Source organism: Sardina pilchardus, chromosome 3 (genome assembly GCF_963854185.1).
Source record: "Sardina pilchardus chromosome 3, fSarPil1.1, whole genome shotgun sequence".
Taxonomy (NCBI): Eukaryota; Metazoa; Chordata; class Actinopteri; order Clupeiformes; family Clupeidae; genus Sardina; species Sardina pilchardus.
In genome coordinates, this window is record NC_084996.1 from 13,955,594 (window position 1) to 13,974,481 (window position 18,888).

General features: G+C 43.9%; 1 protein-coding gene across 1 annotated transcript; it reads left to right on the plus strand.

Annotated features, from left to right (window-relative positions):
- Nucleotides 1–753: 753 nt before the first annotated feature.
- tcf20 (transcription factor 20) lies at nucleotides 754–16,472 on the plus strand. The gene is made up of 6 exons (XM_062531989.1): nucleotides 754–1,231; nucleotides 4,688–13,252; nucleotides 13,359–13,452; nucleotides 15,483–15,532; nucleotides 15,643–15,742; nucleotides 16,058–16,472. The coding sequence occupies exons 2-5, from the start codon at nucleotides 5,915–5,917 to the stop codon at nucleotides 15,700–15,702; spliced, it is 7,542 nt and encodes a 2,513-aa protein (XP_062387973.1). The 5' UTR covers nucleotides 754–1,231; nucleotides 4,688–5,914; the 3' UTR covers nucleotides 15,703–15,742; nucleotides 16,058–16,472.
- Nucleotides 16,473–18,888: the final 2,416 nt, after the last annotated feature.

Below are 18,888 nucleotides of genomic sequence, written 5' to 3' on the forward strand. Positions count from 1 at the left end.
ACTGCAATGACAGTACTGAAAATATCAGGCTCTGCATTGGTTTGGGCATATGTTAATGCTTTTCATTTGAAAGTCTTCCTTCAAAATGTATCATTTTGTTTGTTGCATTAGTATGTTTTCATATATTATTTTTCAATGATAGAGTGTGGTATAGAGAGTGAATATCTTGGCATGAAGACTGCACTATTGTTTCGGTTAAACTTACAAAACATTAAAAAAGTAAGCTCCAGTAACTTTCACAAATCTGGCATCAGTGGTGGAAGTAGGCTACATGTAGCATATGAGCTGAGCCATACTGTTTCATTTAACCCGAACGAGATAAATAATCGTTGGAGACACAATAGTCTCCAAAAGGATCAAACATGAAAATATGCCAGCTAAGGAAATATTTTCAAGTTCTCTTTGTTGTTGTTTTTTCAACAAGTGGTGCATTTCTTTTTCTTATAGTAGCCTATACCGTTATAAACATCCGTTGTTGTTGGCTACCCATCGGCATATTAGACAGTGCGCAATTTCAGCACATCTGTGGAACAATGAAGTTACACTATAGCTATGTAGAAGCTTTGGTCAGTTTTGTTAAGGTTAAAGGCAGGAAAATGTTTGAAACAGGAGTGATGGGGAATGGGAGGGGAGATGGAAGGATGTAATAGGGAGAGATGTGGGAGGGGGTGAAAGAATATGAGTGTGTGTGCAATTTCAAGGCGGTCTTTCAATTGCAAAAAAGGAAAATCAGTTTTCAGAGAACGAAAACGATTAACCAATGTACATAGGGCTGCAACATAGTAGGAGGATATACAACTTATTTGCCCATGCAGATGTTGGAATTCATCAACTGTACAGTTTACACGGCAGCAATGCGTGTAATTTTAACTCGAGCTAGGTGGATTCACCTAAACGGTGTGTGAGGGAAGGAAAGAAGAAGAGGGAACCAGTGGGAAGGGGGCGGGGGTGTATGGACCTCACTGGTTGCGGGACCTATAGGCACCCCGATTGTGCTGTTGTTATTTTTAGAGGTAAGGACAAAAGAAAGAATTTTTTAGAGGAACGGCCCCTTATTTCAGAGAGTGTGACGGGGCCCCCGACTTCGCCGCCGCTGGTCGGGGCTGTCAAGACGACCGACGGAGAGCGAAAAGCGGCGGAGCAGCCGACTCAAGTCCGGGGTTTCCTGCTACAGCAGCGGGAATCACACAAAACACCCTTTCACTTCTCGTGGGGCCTTCAGCGTTCTCAGGTATGCATTCAGATAATAAGACTCAAGTCCTTCTCCATCATGTTTGTATTGCAAAGCTATTTTGTAGCGTAAATTCTGGGTTAACAGTGGTGATTGTCCCTCAGCTCAACAGCATCTTCCATGGCTAAATAACGTTATTTGTGTTAGCCCATTGCTCACCTTATTTTTATTAATCTAATTCTGGCACAGTGTGGCTTGATAGTTTTCTCCTTTGGCAACGTAAACAATGGCAGGCCCTATGCAGTGCGTTTTCGTGTAAGAATGGACAGGCAACTGTAATCATTGAACTGGATGTAATGTTACCTCACAATCAAAGGCGAATTGGTATGATGGGTTACAAGCTGGCTACATTGTAGCCACAGCCTTTGCACAATACGCAATAGCGGTTGCTATCTAGATAATTAGCCAGCTTGCCATAGCTTCCTCGAAATCTGCATGCCATTAGGCAATGATACGCAAAAGGTGCAGTGTAACCATTTGTTACAAACAAAGCTAGACCACATTTATTAGTAAATGGGAACATTTTACGATGTATCCTTTGCAGCAGAAATAACGGCATCTTGGGTTGGCTACGTGTTAAATGTAGCCAGTTAGCAGACTGCTAAATCATCAATTGCACATACAATTGGCATCCATTCAGTATAATATTCTACAACGTGTATCGTCCAAGTTCAAATTAGGCTAGCCATTTCAATCTGGTTTGTCAGGTCATAACCCAGTAGGCTACCGATAGGCAGTTATATAAATGCGTAATGTCAATTGTTGCCCACGTTTGTTGTTGTGCAATATAATTTAAACGTGATTTGAGACATCAGACAGAACCTTTCACGCTTGATGTCCGTCTTCACCCCGACTTCACAATCCTCTGACCTACGCTGCATGACCCCAGACGTGTGACAGAGCCATATCATCCTCCTGTGCAAATCATGTTGGGGCGCCCAACATAATCTCATCAATTAATTGGCTATTTATTCTGTAAGTGTAGCCTAGGCCTATCTGCGTTTTGCCTGTAATTCGTAGCTGTTTACCTTTCTATGTTTTTATTATCTACGTGCCACAAAATGAACTGACAGGCAGGGGCAACGAATTTCCTGCCTGTTATTACTCTCCTCATCTTTGCGAATTCTTAGGATTGGCCTTTCTCTCAGTAGGCCTATTTGCTGTTTGGAAAGAAATGGAAGAAGTTAGTCAATATTACGGAGCATTTCAGCCTATTGTTGTGTTTCCCATTTTACTCCTGCAAGGCTTTGGCCATAAAGTAATTCCCAGTGTATGTTACATCGTGGACATGTGTCAGAAAGCTCATTCATGACAAATGACCCCATTAAGGTTGCCTCACCCCCTAATTAGACTCGGCTCTAATGAAATACCCATTCAGGCAGTTAAGCACAAGGCTTTGTGAACTCAAATCTCAAATCAGATGTACAACACCTGTGTTTTGGTGTTTTGTGTGAAGAAAACAAAATGTTGAATTCCATCCCATTTTTTGGTGAAATCTGGGGATTAAAAAAAAAAGGGAAAAAAAACATATTTTATATGAAAACATTACCTTTGTCTTTTTTGAGGGAGCTGGGATTCAACATGATGAAATGTAACTTCATTTTGGACTTTATCAGGATCCCAGTCTTTATCTGAAAGCATGTTTGAAATAAATATAGGCTATAGGCTATGCAATGTGATGCTTCAGGATGGTTTGAGATTACATTAGCATATTGAAAATAACATAATAAGTCCTCTGCACAGAATGAAATTCAAGTTCATGTCAAGATTATTAATTGACATCACCAAGATCACAGTTTTCACAGGTCCACCTACATAGTATTCACATCTGTTTTACATTTTGAATAGTCAGCTGGAACATAATCAGTTGTGTGGTTGACACCTACTGTAGATGTTTTTCTGTAGTTTAGCCATAGTGTGTTAAAAGTAAAGGTGTCATGAAGCAACTTGTAGCAACTAGTCGAGACTGAGGTTACATGTGTCTCAATATTGCAGAAGTGAGACAAAAAGTCAGTTTTATTGATTTAAATAACACGCAACATTCTACGGATTGAAATTGCACAACATTGAGTGATTGAATTGAAGCTGAATTGCCTGACTTTGATAAAAAAGCAACTGAAAGCTCTCAGCTGTAAATGAAGCAATTTAGAATTGAAGAGGGTGTAGACAATAAATAAACATTGACAAAAGCAAAAATGGAAAGCTGATTGACCACAATAACTTGAACAAAAACTGTCATGCAGATTAGAGCTTTTATATGAACCAAGAGACTGTTTAACATGTGTTATGTCGTTGAAATCATTATAATTAAATTGCAGAGAGGCTTTTTTCTAAGATTAGTTTTACAAAGTTGTGATGATAAACAGTAAGGAGGACATGGTCTCGGATAATTGGACATTATAAGGACGTTAATTTAGGTTCCTCTTCTTACCATGACTGCAGTATTGCTAACAAATGCACAAGGGATTGTGTGCCCCATGCATGCACTGCAGATAAAAAACATCCTCTGATACACATTACTGTTTCTGTCTCTGACAAACCTTGATGACCAGGTATGAGTCAAGTTAGGCAAACTTGTTTTGTCTTTTTCTATGTGCTCATTAATCTCTGAAGCAGTATATTTGTCCGTCACCTAGCTGAAGGCATCAGAATATCCAATGACCACACCGACAGTGTACAGAATGGCATGTGTAGAGTGGCGCCACAGTCAGTCGTGGCATATATTCTGTAACAGGGGTGGAGTTGCAGCTGGTAGTGCTGAATTTCAGTGGGAATGGATTGTTGTTTTGAGCAGACAAAGGGCCTCTACTGCAGGCCTCTGCCGATCCCTAGTTAGTTGATGTTTTTCATTTTGTATAAACTCCTCTTTTCGTACAAACAAATTACCAGTGAGTTTAGAGAGAGTTTTAGTTATCTTGGATGACCATTCTCCAAACATTGTCCACTGAATGCAGTTGGTTTAGCTCCACTGTGGTATGGATTTACAGAGATGTATGACATCTTTGCCTACATAAATAAGTGGAAGTGTTGTTTAGTCTGTGTCCTTTCACTTGTAACTGCACAGCATTGTATGGATGCATGAATTGAAATAGGATTGTGCAAACCTTTCATGGAAATCTAAGAGAGCACCTATTCATCATGTTCATGAAGATTTTGAGGTCAAAACATATTACACATTAATTACTATAATAACTGATACTCTATGAGAGATGGCATAGGACACTTGATGTTATGCCACAATATGACGAATTTAACATGAGTCATTTTGCTAATAGTGTTCTTTTCTTAAATTCCTTTCTGAATGTCTTACATAGAAAAATAAAAAATCTGCAGTAAGGATCTGGGTGATGATTTAGGCCAGTGTACTAGCCCAGAGTAGTGTTGACTTTGCAGTGTATGTCAATTTTATGTTGTTGGAGGAACAAATATTTTCATACCTACTTGTGTTTTTTACAGATGGTGTCCTTGCTTCTCATCAAAAAGAAAGGTCTACATTGACACAGGCCTAACTGTTGAAGACTGAAAACAGACTTGTGATCACAATGAAAAGCCTTACCTTCAGATGGTACCACATGAAGAGGAACTAGGCCAAATGACCTTTTAAATGAATGGAAAGAAAACAACGAAGCAGTGTGGAATATATCAGAGAATCAGATGTTCACACTATAAAGCAAGGAACAAATGAAAAGGGAAGAACAACAAAATTGGAGTGCAAAAGAAAAAGGATATCTGGGGACCAAAGATTTTTTTAAACATCAACAACAGTTCACTCGAGCAGTATTCTAAAGGAGAGAAATGAAATCCATGAAATCTATTTAATCATTTTGCCATTAATATCAGTAAACTTATGAAATGGTCCACGGATATTTTTTGGTTGTACGTAAGGACTGGTAAATTTAGCATTTGACAGCTGGGCTGCTAGGCGTAAGCGTATAGAACTACCTGAAAACAGCATTTGTGTGCAATTTGCCAGAACTGACAGTTTGCAGTGCCTGCAGTCTCACTTATGTTGACTCCCTTGTGGGCATTTTCAGCTCGACCACATTGAATTTTTTTCACCTTTTCTGGTGGGACAATGTAATTGACTTTCTGAGGTCATCTAACAGAACTAGTGTACTTTTGAACTCCATTCACCAAAACACTTTTTTTGTGTGTGTGTGTGCCAAACTTCAACAGCTGCATAGAGATAATAACATCTGCAACATTTTTCTGAATGTAACTGCTGCTACACTACACATCACACGCTCGGTTGCTGTCAGTGGAAATTTGAACTCGATGCTTCAACTTCTCAATTATTTATTGTCAGGCCATCTCGTAAAGTTCAACAAATTTACCTGCAGACTTACAAAAACAACACATTTTGTCATTGCATCTCCAGCTGCAGAATCTCTCTTCAGAGTTATTTGTTTTTTAGATATATATTTACTGCCAGGCTGCCCCAACCTCATGAATTGCTGCGTCAGTATCTCCTGGCTGTGATGAACTTGTGCTTATGTTGTGAAAACCAGCTGGAAACTTCATACACTTACGCACTTAATTTTCAGTGACATCTTCTATATTTAACCCATATAGAAAGGCTCTCTGAACAAGCTGTTGGTCCTGGAACATTTCACAAGGTGTCCCTTCCAGATATCTCATAAATAAGTCTGAAAAGTTTCAGAAACCCCAAACAAAGTTTAAAAAATGCAAAACTTTCCCAACAGTCCTGCTTCTCTTCACCCTGGCTTCACCAACAGGAGCGGGAGCATGGTTGGCTCGCCATATCCACCACACTCAGGGGAACCTCAGATATCCCCGAGATCAATAGAGGAGTACGCTGTCATGCAACAGCAAGCCCAAGTGAACCCTCAAAGTCATGGCCAAGGTCACTTGCTTCATCGGGGGCAGCAGCACCCTGGCCACGCCGCTCACATGCACGGATATGGGTCAAGAAGCAGAGCGACGGGGGAAGTGGTGACACAAAGCAGCCCCCACAGTGGAGGCAATAGCAACCCCTACAGAAAAGACATGGAGTACTATTTCTCAGTGAGTGGCAGAGACAGAAGCAGACGAGGGGCTATGGGGTACGGCACAGGCTTCGGGTACTCAAACATGGACGGGCACATGCCCCACCAGTACAGACATGGCGTGGGGTCAGGTTCGGCCTCAGGAATGATGTCTCCATATCCCCTGGACTATGGGTCCTCTGCTGTGTCTGGAGGAGGTGGCAGCAGTAGCAGTGGTGCGGGGTCATTTTCCCCCTCCCAGCAGTACAGCATGGGCCAGGCTCCCTCTATGCAGCCAGTGTCAGCATCCCCCATGCACCAACGCCAGCACAGCCAGAAATACCCCTCACACCAGGCACTACACCAAGGGCAGCCTCACAGGTCCTACCCTCTGCACAGTCACAGAATACCCCCTCAGTTTTCACACTACCCATCAGGATCGGCTGGAATGTACAACTCCCCTCCACACAGATATGATGGCAGTGGCAGTGGTGCCATCGACGTTAAAGTAAACAGCTCACCCACCCACTCCAACCCTGCCCCATCGAACAGCACAGGGCCACCTGAGAGCATGGGCCAGCCCTACCCTGCCAGCCATCCACAGTTTTCCCCTCAGTCTCATTCCCTTCACAAACATGCTGGCCACGGCCAGCGCAACATCCAGCACAGTTTGGCTACGGGCTATGACCCTTCTGTGAAAATGCAGCCTCACGCAGCTCAGGCAAGTCATGCATATTCAAAGCATTCCCAGTCCTCTGTTCCGTTGGCTAGTCCTGCCATGCCACAACTAACTCCACAAGAGGTTTCAAAATCTCCCATGAACTCGCAAACCCAACCAGCCCAAATGCAGCAAAACTTTAGCCCCATATCCAATCCGTCGCCGGCTGCGTCAGCCGTGCAGTCTCCCAGCTGTAGCTCGTCCTCTTCGCCCCTCATGGGCGTCTCTGAAGGCTCGGGAAATGCCTCCGCTTCCCTGGTACAGCCGCCATCTCAGAGCTCCCTCTCAAACCCTCGCAGCAGCAGCCACAGTCACGGTCATGGCAGGTTACTGCAGACTGTGCCTCAACTAAGTCCAACTCCCCACTCTAACAGCAGCATAAGTAGCTGTGGGAGTAGCATTGGTGGAAAAGGCGGTCACCCTGCTGTCAACACAGGCCGATCAGGAGTTGGTAGTAAGGCAGCATCAGCAGCTAGGGAAGAAGGGCCACCGTCTATGTACCCCTCTTGCCCCCAGGACAAAATCATGCAAGATCCAGGGCTTAACAGTTTAAATGCCCTTACATCTCAAGTGGCTAACTTACCCAATACAGTACAACACATGTTGCTGACTGACTCTCTGCTTTCCAACAAGAGAGGCAAAGATGGGGGACAACACCCCAATGCCCAGTCTTTGTCACAAGTTGTGCCCTCCTCTCAATCAAAGACCCAGGGTACTCTAGGACATGGCCTTGGGAAAGACGATGGTGGAGTGGCAGTTAGTGATGGTGGCAGCTCTGACAGAGAAGTGGTTGAAGATCTCTCCTCCAGGCCAGAGAGAACTGCAGAGGCCAAAGAGGAACAGGCGGAGATTTTCTCTGATGGCGAACCGAAGAGATTGAGGCAAATGAGTGGCACGAGCAATGAGTCTGAACCTAACAGCTATTACCCTCCCCCCAAGAGCCACAGAGAACAGACCATCTCTCATCCCCAGAATCCAACTGAGCAAAGTTGCCGCAGATTGCCACTTCGAGTAGACACTGAAGTCTCTAAAAAACAGTCATCAGCTCAGTATTCAGGTGCTGGTGGAGCTCACATGAAAACACCTGAGAACCAGACTCCCTCATCATCCTCATCACCTTCTATTCCCCCCTCTGCACAGCCTAGTCCAAATTTACCCCACTGCCTTCCTCCCTCTTCCATTACGTCATCATCGACTCCCTCCCCATCCCACTCCTCACTATCTAACTGCTATTTGGAGTCTGACGCCACACATGCTGACTCTAAAAATGGGGTTAGAGAAAGGGAACCTGGTGAAATTAAAATGGAAAGAAACACTAAAACTGAGACTGAAGAGGCAAACAAAAAATGGGAAAATGCTCATAGACGAGGCCATGGAGGCCTTCCTGAAGGAGATGGATCAAAGAAAATGCAGACTGTAGGCAATTGTAAGGAGGAAATGTTAAGCCCTAAACTAAACGAAAACAAGGAAGGGAGGCCAGACAAGGGCCAAAACTTTGTATCTGACAGGACTTTGAATGCTGCTGAGCCACAACATGGAGGAGTTGGTGTCATTGTGTCAACTCGCCCTGACTGTAATCAACCTGAAATGTCAAAGCATCCTGAAAATACGCCGTTGTCCCCACAGTATGGCGGCCCTCTGCACTCCAGTCAACAGAACTTTCCTGAAGACAGGAAGTTCCTTAGAGATTCACGCAGCCACAACGGTGATGGTGATGGTCCCGTTGACCAATACCCTGGACAATACGACCCATCCTCTAAACCCGACTTTGGACAAATGGCCTCACATATGGGTCCTTATAAGTATGGGAACCATGATATGTCCTATAATACCTGCATGGGCATGAAGAATAGAGGGAGAATGGGTCCAGGAGCAGGGATGGCGGCGAATGCTAGATATCAAGGATATAATCAACTACAGCCAACATATGGCTCTGTACCTAGAAAGAATTCTGGGATCATGGCACTTGATGCCCAAGTGAGGAGAGCAATGGGTATGGGACCAAGACCTGAAGACAGTAATTCTCAGATGCAACAACCGTATCCTAGCCTTTTACAAGAGGTACTTCAAGGCTATCACATAGACAGGCGGTATGGACGTCCTGAGCAAGTTAATGCTCACTTGCAGTCTCCAAACATGGCTCAACCCCACTACCAACCCAGACATCCCTATGCCATGATGGAAGGCATGAAACCTCATGGAGTCAGTTCTCCAGCTCTCATGGGTGGGGTTCATCTCGCTGAAATGACCACAGGGAAGCCTCATCCTTTGAATCAGGTCCAGGGCTCTGGGAATGATCTAGGACCAGGAATGCCTCATTCTTCATGGGATCCAGAAACACAGAGACTGAAGGGTGCACACTGTGGCTCTTCTGATCAGAAGAGCAGAATTGGTGCATCACCGAATCAGTCTTCCCACATGCAACAGCCCACAGATTTAACTGCAGGTCCTCCCCCAAAGCACATCAACTTAGCCGACTACTCCTTGCCACAGAGGAAATCGTCCTGTTTGACCACTCCACCTTCAGCAGTGCAACAGCTGCTTTTACAGGAAGTTGATCGGCTGGCTGACAGTGTGACCCCCTCCGGTCAGACACAGCCTGCTTCACTTTTGTCACCATCCTCAGAGCGACGCTCAGTTATCTGTGATGTGTCTCCATCTAGAAGAACTCCTGAGCAAGAGATGAGTCAGTTTGGGACACCTGCATCTTCAGTTATACAACAGACATTTTCTGCAATAACACAGGAGCAAGACAACAGAAAGGATCCATCAGGAGATAAACCAGAAGTAAAAACTGAAGAGCCAGTCACCACAATTGAGGCCACAAATCAAAGTGGAGAAGATCTGACAGTTGATGCTACTAAGAAAAAGAACAAATGTGCTGTCCCATCTGCAGATATACATTCCAACCATCATAGGACCAGTGGTGGCAGCATCGATCTGGCCACCACCACTCGGCACCATCCACACCCACCTCCCCATCATTCCATCCAAAACCCTTTGATGTCTCCACAAAGGCCGCAGCCCTGCCCTCAAGGACTTGATGTATCTGGGACCCACGCATCTGCATACACTAGCTATCCATATGGTGACAGTAGAGAGGGAAATGCGGAGCTGAGTAAAGGACCTAATCCCTCCTACCATGGTTACGGTGTGACATCTTCACAATCCCAGCTCAGTAACAAATCGGAGGGATATCCCCATCCCCTCTCCCTCCAACATGCTCACGATGGCGATGCCAGACATGACTGGGCAGCAAATCCCAACAGACCCAGCGAAATGTTGCTGTCCAACTCTGACCTTCACGCACCTCAAAACCAACCTGAGCGGAAAATGATGTCTCCGACAGATGGCCTGACCAATTCATCTCAGTTACCTAGGCAACAGTCACAATATCCGGGAGCCTTCTATGATATGAAGATGTGGGAAGCCTTTGCAGCTAGAGAAAGTGGAGGAGGAATACTGGAGGGAGATCCTTCCCCAAGAATCCAGCAGCCTGCTTCTGCAGTGCCTCCTGAGCCAATATCTGCCCAACCCACCGCAGGGTCCATACACCCAGAGACTAAGAGCCCTCGGACAGTCATGCCGGAGACAGGGAAACCCCTTCCTCCCATTCCAGCTTCTAATTCTGTCACTAATTCAACTGGTCACACAGCCAGCACAGGTGGAAACCAAGGTCCTCCCCAGGGCCGTCAGTTCAGAACAGGCGGGTCAGGGGAACCAAACCCGTTGATGATGAGGAGGAGAGTCCGATCTTTTATTTCCCCCATACCCGCTAAGAGGTTACACCAGGATGGAACGCAAAAGACAGGACCAGGTTCTTATCAATCCCCACTTTCCCATGCTGATCCCAGATACCAAAATGAGAGTGATTCAGACACAAATCGTCCCAGATTGCCCTCTCCAAACTCTTGCCCTACCCCCAATTCTCAGTCACCATCCTCACAAGGAAAAACAAAGGTACTGCCTCCAAGAAAGGGAAGGGGTCTGAAGCTCGAGGCTATAGTGCAAAAAATTACACCAAGTGTTAAGAAAGGGGGTGATTACAACAGTCATGGAGATTCTGACTCAAATTATCCAGATACAGAAGCACGATCTTACTGTTCTGATGACCAAGATATTGGTGCACGTTTTTCAAGTGGGGACAGCAGTTGCCTCCCTTATCTTGGAGATAGTCAGTCTTTAGATGATGTTTTAACATACAGAGGAATGGATGACACTGGGCCTCCATCAATAATTGCATATGATTCGCTAAAAGAAAGCTCTACTGGTAGTTCAATTGGTGGTGTGCTAAGAGGCTTGCGGTCAGATTTTGACTTTGGTTTGGGTCCATCAGCAACTCCAGTGGGTGAAGGTGACAAGGATGACCTCAGAATACCATCAGATTTCACGTTGTTGGGGCCTTTACCACCTCCACCACCACTGCCTCGCCCAGTCCAGGGCTCTCCACCTCCATCTTCTTCTGCCCTGTCAGATATTCAACAATTTACAAACACTTACCAGCAACTGGAGACTCGAAGGGGAGAACAGTCTGCTGCTAACCTCTTGAGACAGAAGCTACAGGAAACTGGGATGGGATTTGATGAATATTCCAGTAGTGATTATTATGGAACCTCCCCGGCCCATGGTCAAGGACATCACTTGTTATCCCGATCACAGCATCAGGTTTCTCCAAGAAGCGGCATGTCAATGTCTGATTCCAAGCAACAAGATAGTTCTGTGCCCAAGGGCTACTTTCCTTCTGGCAAGAAAAAGGGGAGACCTGTTGGAAGTGTGAACAAGCAGAAACGTGCCCAGCAACAGCAGAACCAACAGCAGAATGCGGCACCTAGTTCTACCACTTCTACCACTCCTCAGGCTACATCTCCTGCTGCAGCCTCTACTGTACCACAGGATGTTCCCTCTGCCAGCACCAAGGTAGAGATTCCTACTATCTCCACAGCATCACCAGAAATCCCAGCACCCTCAGCAGCAACAGCACCTCCTGCTCAGCCGGCAGCAGTGAAAGTGGACATAGAGGGGGAGGAGACACAAACCGAAGCCGCTACTGGCAAATCTGGTAAACACAGACAAAGGAAGGGAAAAGAAGACAGTGAAGATGGAGTGCCAAGCAGCAGGCAACGGAGGAGACGGCGAGCTGTGCCTGTGACTTCAAAAGAGGAGCCAGACCCAACAAACACAGGAGCAAATGCAGGAGGGATTTTCCTAGATAAACAAAACAACAGCTTTTCTCCATATATACATGTGGAGAGGAAGATTGCTGAGCTTGGGGCTGTGTGTAGTATCATCAATGCAGAGGAGGAGAAATTAAAGTCCGGGAAAGGTGGTGGGAGTGGCAGTGGCACGGACACTCTCTCAAATCTTGCTCAAATGGTCAAGCGAGACAAAGACATGGCAAAAATGAGAGAAAATAAGGTCAGTGAGCAGGTCACCTCAGCCCATCCGTCAGGAAAAGATCTGCCCTCATCTTCATATGTCCTCCCAGGACCTGTGATTGCTGAAACAGCGCACACTGGTCGTCTGCTCTGTTGCCTTTGTCAAAAGTGGGCCAATTATAAACACCTTGGAGATCTGTATGGCCCGTACTATCCCTCTGAGTATGCTTCTAAACTTCCCAAGAATCAACCCCAGACTAAGCAGATACTCCCTCAACCTGGAGCCAGCACGGCGGGACCAAATGTGATGTCTAATTCAGCTGAATCAACATCAAATGACTCCCAGATACTGGACTCTGCTAATGTCAAATCCTCAACAGATAGTGATTGTACAGCTAGCCATGCTACCAACCCAACGTCTCCTGCCACCACCGTGGGCACAGCTTCTCCAGCGGCAGGTGAGGAGATGCCCTTCCTTTCCTACAAAACTGCCAGTGCCACCATCAACAGGAAAGTGCATAATTGGGAGTTGACCCATGAAACACCCGCTGTAAGAGAGCCACAGAAACCACCAGAGTTGCAGAATGAAGTTACAGGTGAGCCGAAGCCACAAAGCCAACACCAGCAACCGGACGATGCCCAGCAGTGGCCGCAACACAGGAAACTCACCTCGCATCCGCGATTCAAGCGCCGGCACAAATCCGGTGAAGATTTACCCAGAACCATCCCCAGCAACAACAAAGCCTCATTGCCATTCCAGCCCCCACCCCCGACCCTGGACTCTCTTGGTCCTCTTGCCCAGCTTGCCCAACTCCCTCAAGTGCCCCTTGACCCCGAGGAGTTGTGGGTGCATGAAGGATGCATAACCTGGGCAAGTGGGGTGTTTCTGGTCAGTGGGAAACTATATGGGTTACAGGAGATGCTAGACGGTGCCAGAGAAACAGTGAGTATTCATTTGTGGCTTAAGATGTAGAATGATGAATGAACAATATTTATGTGTGTATGTGCTGTTGTGTGCTTCATTCTAATTTTGCTCGTTTTACCCCTAGAATTGTTCTCATTGTGAAATGGTTGGCGCAACCCTTGGTTGCCTCAGCAAAGGCTGTACGCTGAGATACCACTACATTTGTGGTATAGAGGCAGGTAAGTCCACAAGGAATTCATACTTCTGACAGTGAATACCTATTATATTTCCAGTAACAATGACAATGTTTTGAATCATAAGAAGAAAGCGTCGCTTTCTGACAGGGGAATATCAATCATTGTATTGAGGATTAGAGGTGTTGTCACACCACCTGCATGGCCGTAACTACCATTGAGGACACCGAGGTCATGTCCTCGGTATTTTCTTCTTCAAGTTTCGTTTTTATAAGTGTTATACTTTAAAGTCTTCTTCCGTATTGAACTGATACGGAACGCTCTTTGTTCCGTATTTAAGAAACTGCCCAATGCACACACGCTACAATGAAAAGCACAAAAAAAAACCTAAACATAGGCTATACACCCTAGTAATGACACTTGTGCAGCGTTTCTCAAACTATGGGCCGCGCAACGTGGAGACTGCTGGTCAGCGAAGCATAGAGTGAAATTAGGCCCGGTGCTTCACCTGATAATTTGCTGCGCAAACAACCGCGGACTGACAGAAAAAGAAAGCAAACGTTGCTGCAATCAGGAGGAAATGCTTGCTAATTTGATGTGATTAAACATAGAGCCATACAATTAAGTGGTGGTATGAACGTTCATTGAATGCATGCGTAGGCCTACGCGTTTGCGTGACAGAAACTAAAACTATAGCGTTGGTGGCGCTCCGCGTCAACCTGTTGGAAGGCTATAATTATTTAACGACATTTAATAGAACAACGTGGATTCTCGCAACTCCCATAAAAACAGAGCAGAGACTGTACAATACTTGTTTAGCATAGATACTTTATCAAGGATTGAGTATTGTTTAGTCAAATTTGAACATGGTCAGAAGATTTTGTCTTTCATTTAAAGATCTCCAGATTTCGCATATGTGCACGGCCGTTTACCATAGACAAAAGTTGGTATTGCGTTTCCTGAATCCTTACATTCAGGCATTCAAATGAAATTTCATTATAAACCATATCCATTTTTTCTCCATTCGCCTATCAGTATGAGTATGATATGCTTGTATGAGGGAAACATCCCAAAACAATTAGCACCCATTGCTGTTGTTTTCAGAAGTGTCTCCCATGCAACCATGCAAAAGCAATGCACTATTGTACTTATATTTTACATGAGTAAAACAGGCCTCTGATGTGCATATGACATGTTAACATGTGCATAGTTTTTACAAACTTTTTGTGAACAATTTTGGCACTTCAAACATTGACTGCTTTGAAGTGAAAGTGCATGTCTAACAATATAGCATAATATAATTGTGATAATGATCATCATAATGATGATTTGATGGGGGGTGGGGTGTAGGTACGTGTAGGTGGGCCCAATGACCCCAAAGTCTGCCATAACCAGGCCTCAACTAATAGAAGTTAAGCTCCACGCCCCGCACTCCATTTCACATTGAATGTTCCTTATGTTATTTTCTCATAGTTGGCAACCCTAGCTATGACCCTGCAGTTTATATGCAGCATTCCCTACACTGATGAGGAGATGAAGAGCATTCTTAATCACAGATGGAGTAGGGTCCAGTTTAAATAACCAAAGTCAGTTTGGGAAAAGGCTCTTGAGGCTCTACAAAAAGAATATTGTGGAAAAGTGTGTTGGTTCAAGTTATGAACAAAACATGTTATACAATGAACAAATCTATAGTTCTATGTCGTTGGCAAAATGATCAGAGGGCTCGGAAGAACCCCCCTGGCATTTCGGGCTGCCCAAAATTTCTAGCGATGGCCCTGACCTCGGTATTTTAAAAATCCTGGTTACGACCTTGACCACCTGATGAAATATTCCTTTTTAATCTTAATACATATTCCTGTTTTACATTTATGTGAAGTAGTGAACGAATATATTTGTGCCTAAATGATTTGCTAAAGCAATGATGACAAAGCAAGGGTACCTTCTCATCAAATGTATCAAGACATTGTGTTTACCGTCTTCTGTAAAGTGTCTTCAAGACATGGTGTTTATGTTGTATTTGTGGAATTGTGTTGTCTCTGCTTGGGGTTTGATGCTTAGTCTGTTTCCTACCCCAGACTGTTCTATGAATGAAGAAAACTTTTCACTGAGGTGTCCGAAGCACAAGGTAAGTGAGTGACAAGTTACTCCAATAACGTGAATAGAGTAGTATTATATAGATTTTTTTTTGAGGATTCAAATATTATCTTCCTCTTTTGATGTTTTTGTCATGCCTAGTTCTCTCAGAGCAGTAGACCAGCTAAGGTTATTTACCTGGAGCAGTCAGAGAGAGGCTGAACTCATAGAGGGGATGTACTCACACGGAAGGTTTGGACATGTGAGTATCAATATCATTAGTTCATCAACCTTTTCTAGAAATCTTTGGTGTCTCATACATCTGAGTAGTGTCAGTTGTTTGAGACTTGACTGAGGTATTTCAATTTCAGTGTTTGTACATCTCCATTTTGTGAACACAGTCACATGCATCCCTGTAGTATTTGAATGGGTTTAGTAGTGTTATATTTTACCTTGAGAACACTCTCAGACAGAATTCTCTGCGAGTGCATTTTTCATGTAATGTTTCGGCTTGGTGTGTGTTCAGAGTGAGTGCTGAGTGAATGTGCTGCTAATTGCCTTGGTTTGTGTTTCCAAGGTCAGCCATGATGGTGAAGGACTCTACTGTCTGTTGGAGTAGCTGGAGCGGATGGTGTATGGATGAGCAGAATGTAAAAAACAACACTAACACTAAATGGAGTACCAATGACTCTCAAAAAGATGTTACAAAGTGACAAAAAAAAGAAAATGAGCATTTTTTTCACTACACCTGTCAATACCGACAAAGGAATAAAAAGAAAGACAAGCATCATGGAGGAGGAAAAATAATGTCAAAAGAAGGGTTCCAAAGAGGAACTTTGCCTTTTGCGGAAGAAAAATGGACAAACTGCCTCTCTTCTAAAGCTTTCGATTTGTGTACGTTTGGGACTATTTCTGTTGTGATTTCATCAACACTGTTGTTATTTGACGTTCACATTATCTTGTCCAGCAATTTTTTTGAGTGTGTGTGTGTGTGTGGGATGAAGTGGGGTGGGAGGGGGGGTGGGTTGGTGGGTTAGGTGACAAGCCCTTTGAGGGCCCGTCTAAGATGGCTGAACTTAACAGACAACAGATCAAAAAGGGAGGCAGTGTATTTACACGTATGTTATGTTGTATTTTCTTATCATAATCCACCTCTGTATAATTATTTTTAATCGTCATTATTATTTGCTATCAGTATTCTACTCCTGAATCCTAATGGAAGAATATGAAACTAAGCTGCATCATTCTTTACCGTGACCATGAGGGGACTTGACAGCGAATTCAGAATTGGAATCCGTTCACTCATCAGGACCTCCCATCATTCCTGAAGGACAGGGGAAACTGAACGACATCATTTGAAATGTCGGGGTCGAGTTGCCACAGAGACGTAATTGCCTTGGAGAATGGACATCTATTGCCTTTTGAAAGTGTGTCTGTTGTGCGTGTACAAGTTTTGTGAGTTGTGACGAGTGGGTATGCGTGTCTGTGTCCGTGTCCATTTTTTGGGGTCCTTTGCAAAGTGTTCTTATTTTTCATCCTTACGATTTTTACAGCACAGAAAGTGTACATGAAAATGAAATGGACATTATTTTTCAGAAAGAGGAGAAAAAAGGCACTTCTGGTGTAAAAAGGACACTAGATTCTAAGGGCGAGCAGGTGTCTTCAGTGATGTTGGCATTTCCAGTATCATTGACCACAGTTGGTGAGGCTAAACCATCATTGCGAGATTTTGTGCAGAGGAAGGGGCTAGGGAGTTGGTTTCACAAAAGTTTTTCTTGCGTTTTTTTTTTTTTTTTTTTTTTGGGAAGCAGGGCCGGATTCCCCTGACTTTGCTCAAAGTTGAAGTGTCACAAAATCAAAAGTGCTTTTGGGTGGGTGTAACAGTTGTCCAGTGTTGGACAGAAAGAGACATATATCCATGAGAAAAAAAACAGTGTTGCCATAAGCTTAAAAGTAAATTCCCACATGGTATTATTATCTTTATCATTTTTTATTATTATTCTTGTAAAAAAAACACAAAACACGAAGAATGACCATATTGAAAACCTGTTGTACTAGAAACAAACTGTCAATATGTATATGAATCATGAATACAGTTACAAAAAAGAGAAAGTTATTCTCTTTTCTTTTTACTCATTTGTTTTCTCCCCATTTCTACTGAATGCAAACTGAAGTCTGTTATTACTTATCATTTTCAGGAGTAATGGCACTATGCTTGTTATAGTTCTGAAGTTGTCATTTCAGCCTCATCAGAGGCGTCCATTGGTCTCAAAAAAAGGATTGGCTACTGTTACCATGCCCGTCATAACATGATATTAAACAAAAACTCTCTTTCCGCTCAATGTCATCTTTCAATGTTAGCTGTTAACACAACTCCGACGGAATGGCCTTGAATTCATCTCAACTGTGTACTCAATGCTAGCATGTGTCTACATCTCCAGTGAGGAATAAGGCCGCTAAACCCAGCTGGCTGTTGTTTCAGCGTGAATTCCTGTTATTCCTGTGTGTGCCTGGGCACGTTGTTCCCATTCACACACCTGAAGGCATACCCACTGTGTTTGGACAGAGCTAGTGGCACTGTGCTGTAGGAGTGATGCTGGGACCTCAGGAGAGGGGAGGGCTGTGCTGGGTGAACGCTTACCTGACATCAGTATAGTTTGCTGTTGAGCACTTTTTCCCTTCTCCACTCCCAACTGTAATATTTTTTTTTTCACTGCTTTACAAGAATTAATGTCAGATTTACCTTGTCCAGGGTCACCGCTTCACCCTGTGGGGTTTACTAGAGTACTGGTATTTGTCTGATGGCATCCCTCAGACCTCCCCCTTGTGGTGAGTCTTGAGAACTTCATAATGTATTTATATGATGTGTGAAATGTCTATAGGGACTGATAGATTATGCCTGTATGCAACACATTTGAACCTATCAACTAAGCTGAAATACTTTCAGGCCTTAGGTTAACAAAGTCAATAGGTTATAATTAACTGCTGCATGAGTCTCCTTGTTGTATTATTTTATACATGAGTTCAACATTTCATCATAATTCATATTCAATTTTTATCATTTTGTATTCAGTCAGTGTATCATAAGCATAATTTCTTCACTCAGTGCTATTCTGCAGTTATGTTTATTTTTCTTGTAAATTGTTTTTCTTTTAGATCTAATGTCAATGCAGATAGAATAAATCACAGAGTCTAATGCAGTAGACGAGTAGAGGCTTCAGTCAGACGGGTGTAAGGTAGCCAGTGGAGATTATTTAAGGGAATATGGAGCAGATTGAACAGTGTTGTCCTGTGTGGATTTGCTGCTGTATCGATGGATTAAAGTAGACTGGAGCTTAAGACTGTGTGCACACACACACACACACACACACACACACACACAAACACACACACATAGACTCACTGACA